Genomic DNA, 13,742 nt, shown 5'->3' on the forward strand with positions numbered 1-13,742 from the left:
ACGTTAGCACAAAATAAATGAGAAGTTTTAAGAAGAAAAAGACATTTATTCTAAAAGATATATTCCTTCATGTAAAAATGATATTGAAATATTTGGGGTAACATATAATTTTGAAAAAAAAATGAGACTACAAATTTAAAGAAATAATACGAAGGGAAAATAATTAGAGAGACAGTGGCATGTTTTCCAATATATATATATATATATATATATATATATATATATATATATATATATATATATATATATATATTTATGACATGAAGAAGTGTGGAGTGAAGCATTGGGCTCAGACCTAGAAATGATATAGTAGACAATTTAGTTAACTTTGACAATATTTTTATAACTCTAACAGTATATTTAATAATAATGATAATGTATTTATAAATGATATTTTAAAAAATATATTATTATGATGTAAAATGTTTCACATTTATTAATTGGTTAAAATGCATATTTAAACCATGGTGTTTTCTTTTTATAATTACATGATTTATTATTAAAGAATCAAACGTTGTTATTTTATAAAAACAATTAACCTGTAATTTGTAATTTGTAATATGTAATTTGTAACATGTAACATGTAATCTATAATTTATAATTTCACTTATAACATCTAACTTTTAGTCTGTAACTTATGACTTTTAAAATCTAACTTATACTTTGTAACATGTAATATGTGACTTGTAACTTGTAACTTTTAATTTGTAACTTGTAACTTTTAATTTGTAACTTCTAACCTATAATCTGTAACTTGTAATCTATAGCCTGTAACTCGTAATAACTAGTAGTATGTAACTTGTAACTAGTCACCTGTAACATGTAACATGTACCGTGTACCATGTAACTTGTAACCCGTAACATTGTAATTTTTAACTTTTAACTACTAACTTGTAACTTGTAATTCTTAACTTGTAAATTGCAACATGTAACTTAACTTGTAACTTGTAACATGTAACTTGTAACATGTAACTTGTAACTTATAACTTATAACTTAAAACATGTAACCTATAACCTGTAACCTGTAACCTGTAACCTGTAACCTGTAACCTGTAACCTGTAACCTGTAACCTGTAACCTGTAACCTGTAACCTGTAACCTGTAACCTGTAACATGTAACATGTAACCTGTAACCTGTAACCTGTAACCTGTAACCTGTAACCTGTAACCTGTAACCTGTAACCTGTAACATGTAACCTGTAACCTGTAACCTGTAACCTGTAACCTGTAACCTGTAACCTGTAACCTGTAACCTGTAACCTGTAACCTGTAACCTGTAACCTGTAACCTGTAACCTGTAACCTGTAACCTGTAACCTGTAACCTGTAACATGTAACATGTAACATGTAACATGTAACCTCTAACTTTTAACATGTAATTTATAACATGTAACTTGTAACTTATAACCTCTAGCCTTTAACTTGTAACCTGTAATATGTAATCTGTGTCATATGACTTGTAACTTGTAACCTGTAACATATAACCTATAATTTGTAACTTAAAACTTGTAACTTGTAACTTTTAACTTTGAACTTTTAATTTGAAACTTTGTAGGATGTTTCAATAAACTTGGTTATTTATTTATGTAAGAAATTTATGTAATAATATAAGATGTTAAAATCTTTGACTAACTACACATATTTAAGGGTTAAATATGTTTTTAGTCCTTCGAGTATCAGGCTTTTGGGTTTCATCCATCTTTCAAACTTTACTTCACTTTGATCATTTTTCTTGAGAAACTCCTTTTTAGTCCTTCGAAAGCAACGATGTTAAATTTTATGTGACATGGCCAATGGTGTGCCACATTTGATTCAAACTTTCATGGTAGTTGTGTCACGTTTCTCATTAAGGACTTCCTCTTCTCAATCTCCGCCTCCGATCATCAGGTCGCCCCCTCTCCCTCCATCTTCGACGGGTGGCAAATTTTCTCTCTCTACATCGATTAGACCAGCGTCAAGATCTTCTACTCCGTCTCCAACACCGACAACTATACCAAACGAAATTGACTCGCAATCATGTCATAGATATATAATATATAATTTCTTCTCCTTTTATAATAACGTAAATATAATTTCTTCCTCTTTTAAAATACATAAATAATCATGTAAAATACATTATAAATATATAATATATAATTTCTTCCCCTTTATTTATATATATATATATATATATATATAATTGTAAAAATACTTTCATTAACTAGAGAGAAACGTGACATATTAATCTATTTACAAACAATAACTATTTTGTTTGAATTTATTTATAATTATTTGAAAAAATAAAGAAACACAAATAAACAGTTGAACAAAAATAATATTATTTTTTAAAAAAAATTATTTTAAATTAAAAATAAAAATATTTAAAATACCCTTGTTTTTAAAATAAGTATTCTTTTATGAATAGGAATTTTTTTCAACTAAAATTTAGGATAACTTTAAGATGTTATATAAGTTAGCAAATCCATGTTTAATTTTATTTTTTAGTATTTTTTTATAAAATTTTGAATAAAATAATTGAAGGTCTATTAATTTTTAATTATTTACCACGTAAAAAAACAATTACATTTTTTAAATGACTCATTGTAGTGTTAATGGGATGATTAATGTAAGGGCCTGTAAAATTAATAAAGGGACAATTGGACCTTATGTGGGACAGTCAGGCCCATCATATCAAAGGCACATGACCTTAGCATGAGTCTTTCTCCTAAGCCAACTTTCCACTCTGCCAACTTTTTCCTTCTCTCTAAAAACTCATCTTCTAAATATTGATCTGCCTTCTCTCTAAAATATCACCATGTTGAACAGTTTAATTTTTGAATAAGTGGTGCTTAAACGTTCACCGCGTCAAGGGTTCTTGTTCCAACCAGTAAGTCACTTTCTCATTTTCTCCACCGTTTCTAGCACCTAGGACATTGCTATTTTACTGAATGCATGCCACTAGAAGTGTTCTACTTCAAATTTGTGGTAATTTCTAGCCTAAAAAGCTAATTCTATCACCATTGAGTGATTTATAGGGTGTCTTTGAATTTTGTTGTGAGAAGCACTATTTAGATCATCCCTGTCAAGTAAACTGTGAAGTTTTCCAGGTTAGGAGAGCTAATTATTTTTGTATGAATTTATTTTATACAAATATATGCAGGTTGAATGTTGAACTGGTGTGTTCTTGTGAAGTTCTTTTAAGATTTTAATTTTTATTGGATAATTATAATTGAGACTGTGGAATTGTGATTAAATAATTTATGCTTTGGTGTTGAACGGGTACATGTGGCAATTATGTTTGTAAGTGTCTATGTTGAAATTAATCTGTTTTGGTTGAAATTGTTCTGGTTGGAGGGTTTAGGAGTAATGACTTTGTGATAGCATGTATATGTACTGTTTAAGGTTACTGTGAGGGGAAAAGTGATATATATATAATTGGGTATTTGATGTTTAGAAGACTGTACGACAATTTTAATAACTTACATAATTAAATCATAACTTGTTAAAAGCCTTTCTTTGTTGGTAAGATAAAAGGGACCTAAAAATCTAAGTTGGCACGTCCTGATCATAGAGCAGCCCTAGCCTGGTCCATTACGTTGTGACTAGTCACATGTGCTAACTCCGAAGGTGAGTCTGATGCGTACACCTTCGACATCAAAGACACCTGTAAATCACCCAATGTTGATAGAATTAGCTTTTTAGGCTAGAATTTAGTAAAATAGCAATGCCCTAGGTGCTAGAAACGGTGGATAAAAGGAGAAAGTGACTTACCAGTTCGAACAAGATTTAATTATCTAAGTTATTAAAACTGTTTTATAGTGTTATAGACATCAAATACCCAATTATATATATCACCCTTTCCCTCACAGTAACCTTTAAACAGTATCTGCCCATATACATGCTATCACAGAGTCCTTACTTCTAAATCTTTCAACCAGAACAATTTCAACCAAAACAGATTAATTTCAACATAGACACTTACAAACATAATTGTCACGTTCAACACCAAAGCATAAATTATTTAAGCACAATTCCATAGTCTCAGTTATAATTATCCAATAAAAATTAACATAGTAGAGCTTCACAAGAACACAGCAGTTCAACATTTAACCTGCATATATTTGTATAAAATAAATTCATACAAAAATAATTAGCTCCCTTACCTGGAAAACTTCATAGTTTACTTGACAGGGATGATCTATATAGTGCTCCTCACAGCAAAATTCAAAGACACCCTATAAATCACCCAATGGTGATAGAATTAGCTTTTTAGGCTAGAATTTACCACAAATTTGAAGTAGAACACTTCTAGTGACATGCATTCAGTAAAATAGCAATGCCCTAGGTGCTAGAAACAGTGGAGAAAAGGAGAGAGTGACTTACCGGTTGGAACAAGAACCCGTCCGTTACGGAGCCCTTGACGCGGTGAACGTTTGAGCACACCTATTCAAAAATTGAACGGTTCAACATGGTGGTATTTTAGAGAGAAGACAGAGCATTGTTTAGAAGATGAGTTTTTAGAGAGAGAAGGAAAAAGTTGGCAGAGTGGAAAACTGACTTAGGAGAAAGACTCATGCTAAGGTCATGTGCCTTTGATCTGATGGGTATGGCTCCCCACATAAGGTCCAAAGGCCCCTTTATTAGTTTTACAACCCTTACATTATGTACGATGAGATTTTGTTTTTTATTTTTTTAATAATTTATATTACCATAAAGGAAAGAGTTTTTTAATTATGTTTATGAATGTTTTTCTTGGATTTTGAAGAATCAGAAGAGATATATATATGTGAAAATAAGGTAGTTTAGATTAGAGGAAATATGATATTGAGGAAAAAATTATTAAAATTGATGAGTTATGTGATAAATATTAAAAACGAAATTATTAGATTGATAAAAAGATTAAAATTACTATTTTAATTTATATACAAAACAGACTTAAATCATTAATAATATAAATTATATTATAATGAAATGTGAATAATTATTTAAAGTAAAAATTTGATTAAATTTTTTACTAGGTTTATAATTTATTTCATGATATTTATTGAAAGTTTAATTTTAAATTAATTTTTTTTCTAAAAATTATTTATATTTTATCTAATAATACTTCCACATTTTTTATTTTTATTATTTAATTATTTTTATTAATTTAAATCTTTTAATATACTTATATATAAGTCTATAATTTTGCATTCTTTTAATAGTTTTTAATTCATAATTCATTATTTTTAACATTTTTATCCTATCGTTTTTATCCTTTCTAAGTCAAATTATTTTAGAATGAGTATACAAGTATACGATTATGGTAGTAAAATAAACTAAATATTTAAGTGAATATAGCATATCACTTTTTAATTTTGAATCTATATAAATATTATAAAAATTAGTTTTTAATAAAAAATATTTTTTATTATTAAAAACTAATTACTACACTTTTAAAATAATTAAAAGAATCAACTTTAAATAAGAAAAAAATGTAGGAAACTTACAAAAACTTTCCAGAAGATCACCCATCCTAAATTATTCTAGGCACGCGCACACTTAATCATGGAGTTCTTATGGGTTAGGCTACCCAAAAACAAATGCATTGGGTGATATGAGTAGTCAAATCAATTTCTTTAAGCTATCTTTCAACTGTATAGTCCCATCTCGTGCCTCTTGCACCGGCGATCACTCCCCGCCCTTGCCCGGATGTCACAAAAAACAATTAAATTAATAAGTTACAAAATTTAAAATTAATTAAAAAATTATACAAGTGTTTTTATTTATTATGATGGATAAAAAACAACTAAAATTAAATTATCTAAATTTTTAATTTAAAAGTATTATTTTAGTTTCGTACCTTTAAAAAAGTTAAAATTTTACATTATTTATAAATAATTTATTTTAAAAATGATTTTAAAAACAAGGTTGGAGAAATTTTGGCCTATTTACATGCAGTTGAGAAAGCCAAAACAATAATAGAAATAAAACAAGTAGTCAAAGCAAAACTTTGTTTTCAAACAACATAATAGGAAGAAGAGAATAAATCAGTTCCACAGAGTTATAACGACGTAGTCCACGTGTCTACTCAATTCTGAAAAACGAAAACAGTGGGTTAAAAATATAAAAACTAAAAGTATCGGGGCAAAAACGGAAGACTAATAAATTGATCACCCAGGGCTTCGGATGTGAATATAGTGTCACTCCCTCACTCCACAAACCCTAGCCCTCTTCTGTTCTGCCTTCCTCTCTCTCCGAAGATGGCTTCACGCAGACTCGTTTCGTCTCTGCTTCGATCTTCTGTCCGCAGATCTCAATCCAAACCTTCAATTGCCGCATCTGCGTCCAGAATCTCTTCCACCAACCGCGCTTCGCCGCACGGATTCTTGCTCAACCGCATCGCGGAGTACGCCACCGCGTCTGCCGCTGCTGCCGCTCCTCCTTCTGCGCCTCCGCAGAAGAAGGAAGTTGGCGGTGGTGGGAAGATCACCGATGAGTTCACTGGGAAGGGCGCGATCGGACAGGTTTGCCAGGTAATTGGTGCCGTCGTTGATGTCAGATTTGACGAGGGTTTGCCTCCGATCCTGACTGCTCTCGAGGTTCTGGATCACTCCTCCAGACTGGTGTTGGAAGTCGCTCAGCATTTGGGTGAGGGCGTTGTCCGAACCATTGCTATGGATGCCACTGAAGGAGTCGTTAGAGGGTGGCGCGTCCTCAACACCGGCTCCCCCATCACTGTAAACATCGAATCTTCATCGCTTGAATTCTTCAAAGTTGCTTCTCATTATTTCTGCTAACGTGTTTATTTTTGATTTAGTACCCGATTTGGGGATTCCGTGAAATCTTGAATTTTACTTATGCATATGGATTTGATTATCTGTTTTTTCATTAAGGTCGCGGGGTTATGCCCTGGATCTGGAAAGATACATACATTTCAAATTAATGATTTTGTTTGGGTAGATTATTTTTTCTAGATTGATTTGATGTTTTATCTTGGCATTATTTAGCAAGATAATGAATAGAAATCATGCTAACAAATATACTGCTTTTATTATTATACGTAAATCAATCTATGGTCATTGCACTTTTGATTTAGTTCAATTGGTACATTATCTCTTTGTAGGCTTGAGTTGTTTTTGTTGTGAAACTGTGTGGACTTGATATGATGCTATTTTACTTTGTCTTCTAATGTACTTTATGGATTGCGTCTAGGTTCCTGTTGGTAGGGCTACCCTTGGCCGTATCATTAATGTCATTGGCGAGGCTATTGACCAGAAGGGTGACCTCAGTAAGAACCCATAAATCCTTTAATCTTTTATATCAATTAGCTGATTAGGAGATAAGGGCTTTCCCTGCAACTCCCATGAAATGTTTTTACTGATAGTAAACATTGCTAATTTCCTCAGCAACCGAGCATTATTTGCCTATTCATAGAGAAGCTCCTGCTTTTGTTGAGCAATCAACTGAGCAGCAGATTCTTGCTACTGGGATCAAGGTATTATCCTCGTTTGTTTTCTCCTTTTTCTCTTTCGTATTATTTTCTCTTCTCTTTGGATGTTTGGGTTACCTGTCTCCCTGTTTATATGCCCAGGTACTGATTTTTGCATGAATTTTTATTTACAGGTTGTTGACCTGCTTGCACCTTATCAAAGAGGAGGGAAGATTGGGCTGTTTGGTGGGGCTGGTGTAGGAAAAACTGTCCTTATTATGGAACTTATTAACAATGTTGCAAAAGCTCATGGTATGTGCTTTTAATTTATTCTTTTTAACTTTTTCTTTTATCTTTTTTATGCTGAATGCTGACTGATTGCATTGATTAGGTGGTTTCTCTGTGTTTGCTGGTGTTGGAGAACGAACCCGTGAGGGTAATGACTTGTATAGAGAAATGGTTGAGAGTGGTGTTATCAAGCTTGGTGAGAAGCAGGTGAGTTGAATTCTGTTCATGACACTTTCAGCTGTGTCTAATACTTTTATCTGATTATCTTACTAACTTTTCAAGTATGGTTGCATCACTATATTAGAGTGAAAGCAAATGTGCTCTTGTGTACGGTCAAATGAATGAGCCCCCTGGTGCTCGTGCTCGTGTTGGTCTTACTGGGCTTACTGTGGCTGAGCACTTCCGTGATGCTGAAGGGCAAGATGTGCTGCTTTTTATAGACAACATTTTCCGTTTTACCCAAGTATGTCTTTTGGCCTGCTTGTTGAGTGTATCTTATATTTTCTTGGGTATACCTTGTGTTATAACTATTTGTTTTACATTATGATGTATCATGTAGGCTAACTCAGAAGTGTCTGCTTTGCTTGGTCGAATCCCATCTGCTGTCGGTTACCAACCAACCTTGGCTACTGATCTTGGAGGTCTTCAAGAGCGTATTACAACAACCAAAAAGGGTTCAATCACCTCTGTCCAAGCTATCTATGTGCCTGCTGATGACTTGACAGATCCTGCTCCAGCAACAACCTTTGCTCATCTTGATGCTACAACTGTGTTGTCACGACAGGTTTGATTTCATTGCATTTTTTGAAGTAGCTTCTGCATAGAGGTTTTTGTTATCATCAACTAAATAGTTTGGTTTTGATGATATTGAATAGATTTCCGAGCTTGGTATCTATCCTGCTGTTGACCCCTTGGATTCTACATCTCGTATGCTGTCACCCCTTATTTTGGGTACGGAACACTATGAAACTGCTCGTGGTGTACAGAAGGTTCTTCAGAATTACAAGAATCTTCAAGATATCATTGCTATTTTGGGAATGGACGAGCTTAGTGAAGATGATAAATTGACTGTTGCCCGTGCTCGCAAGATTCAGCGATTCTTAAGCCAGCCTTTCCATGTTGCTGAAGTCTTCACTGGTGCTCCAGGAAAATATGTTGAATTGAAGGAGAACATTAGCAGCTTCCAGGTATTATTTTCTCATTTAATCTGAGGCTTTGATCATATTCTCTCTGATATTATTTGTGTTTATATGTGTATTGCATCTTTTGGATCGTGTTAGCACCCTTTTATTTGTTTCTTGAATATCTGTATGCTGGAAGGTAATTTGAATTCTAATATTTAGTTTCTTCTGAATCTTGAATTGTCGTGCAATGAGCTATATGATCTAAACGCTTATCGTCACTTGAGCTGTTTGCATTCCATTTTTCTATTATTTAGGTTAGGACTTTTGTTTTTAATAGCTGTGGCTTTGTTGCGTACCTGTACTGTTCCGTTTGACTTTTGCCTGCACAGCATGATTGGTTATGCCCTTGTCTTGTTTTTGTTTGTATTCTTGTTGCAGTGATTAACACTGCAGTTGTCACTTGTGTGGTTGGTTATTGATTCCTTTCTTATTCTGTATGACAGGGTGTGTTGGATGGCAAGTACGATGACCTCCCAGAGCAATCCTTTTACATGGTTGGTGGCATTGAAGAGGTCATTGCCAAGGCCGAGAAAATTGCTAAGGAGTCTGCCGCATCTTAATCACATACACAGCCCTGCTATCATTTTAGTCCTTTTTTTTGTAATTGCTAAATTTAATAATTTAGGAACTATTGGCAATGCCAAACGACAAAATTTTCCATTTTTTGGGTATGAAAATGTGCCAGGTTATTTCCTTCATTTTAATGCTGCCACTGTGAGATGAACTAAGGTCCTGGGTCTGTGGCCAACTGCCCCCCTTCTTTTTAAGTTGTGTTATTTAATAAGGGGAAAGGGCAAGAGGATGTATATTTTTACTTTCTGGTTGAGAACGATGGATGCATCAATGTTAAAACTTTGCAACTGTTCCATCTGGTACTCACGCAGCTAAATGGGTGAATGTTTTATTTTTTGTTGATAGTACATGAATTTTTTTTAAAACCAATTTCATAATTGTTTCTCTTGATTTTTAACATCGTTTAACTCCCAATTGTTTTCAAATATAATAAGACAAGAATGTCTTATCCTCACAAAATTCATATTAAGATACTTGTTTAATTCATAATCAAGTGGAGTTTTGACTGGTTTTTTAGATGCTGTCAAGAAATTAGATATGTATGACCTAATCTGGTATTTGAATATATTATTTATAAAATCTTAATTAAGAACTATAGCTGTGACTAATACTATCGTAAGGTATAAAATGATTGAATTCTTTCAAGGGAGAAATTTATACCATTACATTATCATGCATTGATGATGAATATTATGTATGATTTCCTTTCCTTAGATATTTATCTATAACTTATAAAGTGTTATAATTAATTTAGTTGTTTTAATATTTGTGATTTTTTTCTTATGCTAGGGGTTTAAATTGTATATTTTATATAATATGAAAGTAAACCAATTTAATTCCGAAACAATTTATTTAATTATAAGAAACGTAGTGTCGTAATGCAATTTATATAATCTACTTATAATTATTGTTTCTCATACATATATATATTTTTCTGTATTTTTTTAAATACATTTGTTGTGCTTTTTACTTTCTTTTTCAGCTTTATTTTTATTTAAATTAGGGTAGAACACTTTCTATGGTTAACTAGTTTGAATTGAATCCGTGCATACACACCTATGCGTTTTTATTTTTTAGTTATTATTTTAGAATATATATATATATATATATATAAATATATATATATAATATATATATATATATATATATATATATATATATATATATATATATATATATATATATATATGATAAATGAATTTAGCTATATTTAACATGTTTGGAAGAAAAACTATTGCAAAATGTAATATTAATATTTGTTTTTGTATATTATTGTTATTGTTATATTTTGATGCTCAGGAATGATAAAAGTGGAAATTATGCGATCCCATATTTTTATGATAATACAAATAACTATTTTTATTATAATACAAAATAAATTATTTGTAAAATAAATAATTTTATAATTTTATTATAGGAGTTAATTAAATTTTAAAAAATAATTATAAATTTAAAAGATAAAATAAAAAAACAATTTATATTAATAAAGATAAAATTCTTAAGAAAATGTATATGTCAAAAAACTATAAAGCGATTATAAAACCAATTCTTTTTATTAATATATATAGATATTTGAATTTATTAATATTATTAAAATAGGACTAAAGAGTTATTTGTTCAATTTACCAACTTATTTTATTAGTTTAACGTCAATACATATTTACTCTCTTCTTTCCTTATCCTCTCTATGTTTCCTTCTCATTTTTTTTCTATCTATTAAAAACCTTTCTCCTATTTCCTAATTTGTAAGTTTAGACTCTTACAAATTGTTTCACATAGACTATTTTTTGAGATTGTAAAGTTCAACTACACAAAACAGTTAATCTAACATGTAAATAGTAATTTCTATTAGCAAAGGTTCTTGTTGCATTATTCTACTCTTGTTGCATAAAGGATATACAATTTAATTGAATTTGGAGATACAATATATACGATCGTATCATGTTAAAAGATGTATGTTAGAAGTATAAGTAATATATAGTTTTTTTAAATTGATAAAATAGATATTATGTAAAAGGATTTTTTATTTTACTGTTTTCAAAACACATGGACAATGTGTGTAGGGTTAAGTTGAAAATTAAATATAACAAGAAAAAATTTAAAAGATGTCAGTATAATTTGCTATAAAATTAAAATCTTGGAACAATGTTACCTTAACTCGGTATTAATATTCAGTCAAGACACAAAGAAAAGATCAGAAAATTCCTGGCAGCGTCTTGATATCTCACCATAACCTTTAGTTGCTTTCTTGCTTTCAATGGTGCACACTGCAGAAAGTGGAACGTTAGTAACATTCATTCACTAAGGTTCATTTCGGAAAATCTTACTTCAAATCTTGTTTAAATGATTTGTCATTTAACACCTTTTCCAGGTCTGGTCGGGTTAAAGGCCGACGATCAAGATCAGGTTCATGGAAACGCCGTTCCAGGTGTAGCTTTGCAGAAACTAACTTCTTATCTCATGAATCTGTTATCGTACATTAGATATGCACAAGCATGAAAGATAAGAGTTATAATATGATAACATAGCATGTCAAATCCAAACACGTTCTTTACAGTGATGGTAGGTTTGTTCCTTCTATAGGAGTCAAGATTCTCCTGACTGGAGGAATCCTGGAAATAATTTGTTTGTTAATTTCCTGCCCTGGTGGACAACTGAGAGTGATCTTCAGCAGCTTTTCAGTACACAGGGAGAGGTATGTATGAATTTACTATATGTTAGTCATGATTTCAATTTCATTCCTTTATGATTTGATGATGTGTATAGCATTCAGTCTTCTCACAGCATGCATTCTATTGCAGAGGCTTTATAAAAAAAAAGAAAAAAGAAGAAGAAAAGTAATCAAAATTAGCTCATCCATAATTTAAAATCAATTTTTTTAATTAACTTCACAATTTTAGCTTATTAGGAAAGTAGATTATAACTTATACATACATACATACATACATATATATATATATATATATATATATATAATATATATATATATATATTTCCTTCTCATTTTTTCTTTTTTCTTAAGTGGTTATGACCTTGTTATATGAACAGGGCTTAAATTTAAATCTTGATTTCTAAAGTTGAATTGAGTTTAAATGATGCATCTGGACCAAGGAATGCTGAAATGAAATTTTCACTCATTTTCAATTGGCAACAAATAAAAAAAGTGGCTATGCATTCTATATGTGTAAACGTACATGTCCTATTTTGACCTTGCCTTAACTTTTATGGATTAATATGCAATTAATGATAGATATGAGAGTATTCTTATGAGGGACGTACCCCTCCCTATTTTTGAACCGCACTTTACAAATGGTTGTGTATAACTAGCTTGACTTCAATCAGTGCGGCTTATACTGGAAGGCATTATGCATAATAAAGCCTTGATTTTTTTCTAAGATGGGTAGATTATTAAGTGAATTACGGAGATAAAGAGCTATGATCCATGCTACCTTAATTACAATAGTCTGATTTGTGGAACTATATATATGAAGTTGAAAACACTTCTGTGACTCGTTATGAGATGATTTTGTTGCGTGTTGCATTGATATTTGTTTCAACATATCAGATTATGTGTGTCTCTAATGTTTTAAGATATCCTTTGTTACTTATGGCGAAGTCTATGCATAATATTGATTGAATCATCGCTTTTGCTTTTCAGGTTGTCGACAGCCACTTGGTGAGAGATTTTCACACCAAGGAATCTCGTGGATTTGCTTTTGTCACTATGGCAACTACAGATGACGCTGAGCGCTGTATCAAGGAATTCGATCACACGGTTCAATTTGATCGGGTGATAGTTGTGGAAAGGGTAATATTTAGCTACTGGTTTCAGAATGAGTATAACCAAAAATTATTTTTGTACAAATTTTTCCTATTACTCATTCCCTTCTAGACGCCCCATCCCCACCCGAAATTTCTACTTTCCGAGAAACATTCCCTGATAAGTTTTGGCAGCAGATTTTCTCCGTGTAGCTTCGTCGAATTCCCCATCTGGTTGGTTATGTCTTTATTGTGAAGGGTTGTGTGAAGTTGATTTATTGAACTGCCAAATGCTTCAAACAATAGTATATTAGTATGTTGTAATCTTGTATCAGTATGTTCCAAATGTCCTACCTGTCGTTATCTTATTTGCATATATTTTGCAGTCAATGAGACAGTGTCCCAGGACTCCAACTCCTGGCAAGTACAGTGGTACAAGATACGACCATGGTAACTTGGAGGCTTATCTTTCTTGTACTTTTGCAATTCTACCATAACTAATGTCTTCACACTTGATTTGATCTAAAAAATCCAATTATTGTTTTATAA

General features: G+C 31.5%; 1 protein-coding gene across 1 annotated transcript; it reads left to right on the plus strand.

Annotated features, from left to right (window-relative positions):
• Positions 1-6,163: 6,163 nt before the first annotated feature.
• On the plus strand, positions 6,164-9,781 carry LOC124841944 (ATP synthase subunit beta, mitochondrial). The gene is made up of 9 exons (XM_088096978.1): positions 6,164-6,697; positions 7,173-7,248; positions 7,367-7,455; positions 7,584-7,701; positions 7,781-7,884; positions 7,982-8,140; positions 8,237-8,461; positions 8,553-8,864; positions 9,305-9,781. The coding sequence occupies exons 1-9, from the start codon at positions 6,221-6,223 to the stop codon at positions 9,419-9,421; spliced, it is 1,677 nt and encodes a 558-aa protein (XP_087953104.1). The 5' UTR covers positions 6,164-6,220; the 3' UTR covers positions 9,422-9,781.
• The last annotated feature ends 3,961 nt before the right edge of the window (positions 9,782-13,742 follow it).

Source organism: Vigna umbellata, chromosome 8 (assembly GCF_029865625.1).
Source record: "Vigna umbellata cultivar VRB3 chromosome 8, Vumbellata_1.0, whole genome shotgun sequence".
In the NCBI taxonomy this organism is placed as follows: Eukaryota; Viridiplantae; Streptophyta; class Magnoliopsida; order Fabales; family Fabaceae; genus Vigna; species Vigna umbellata.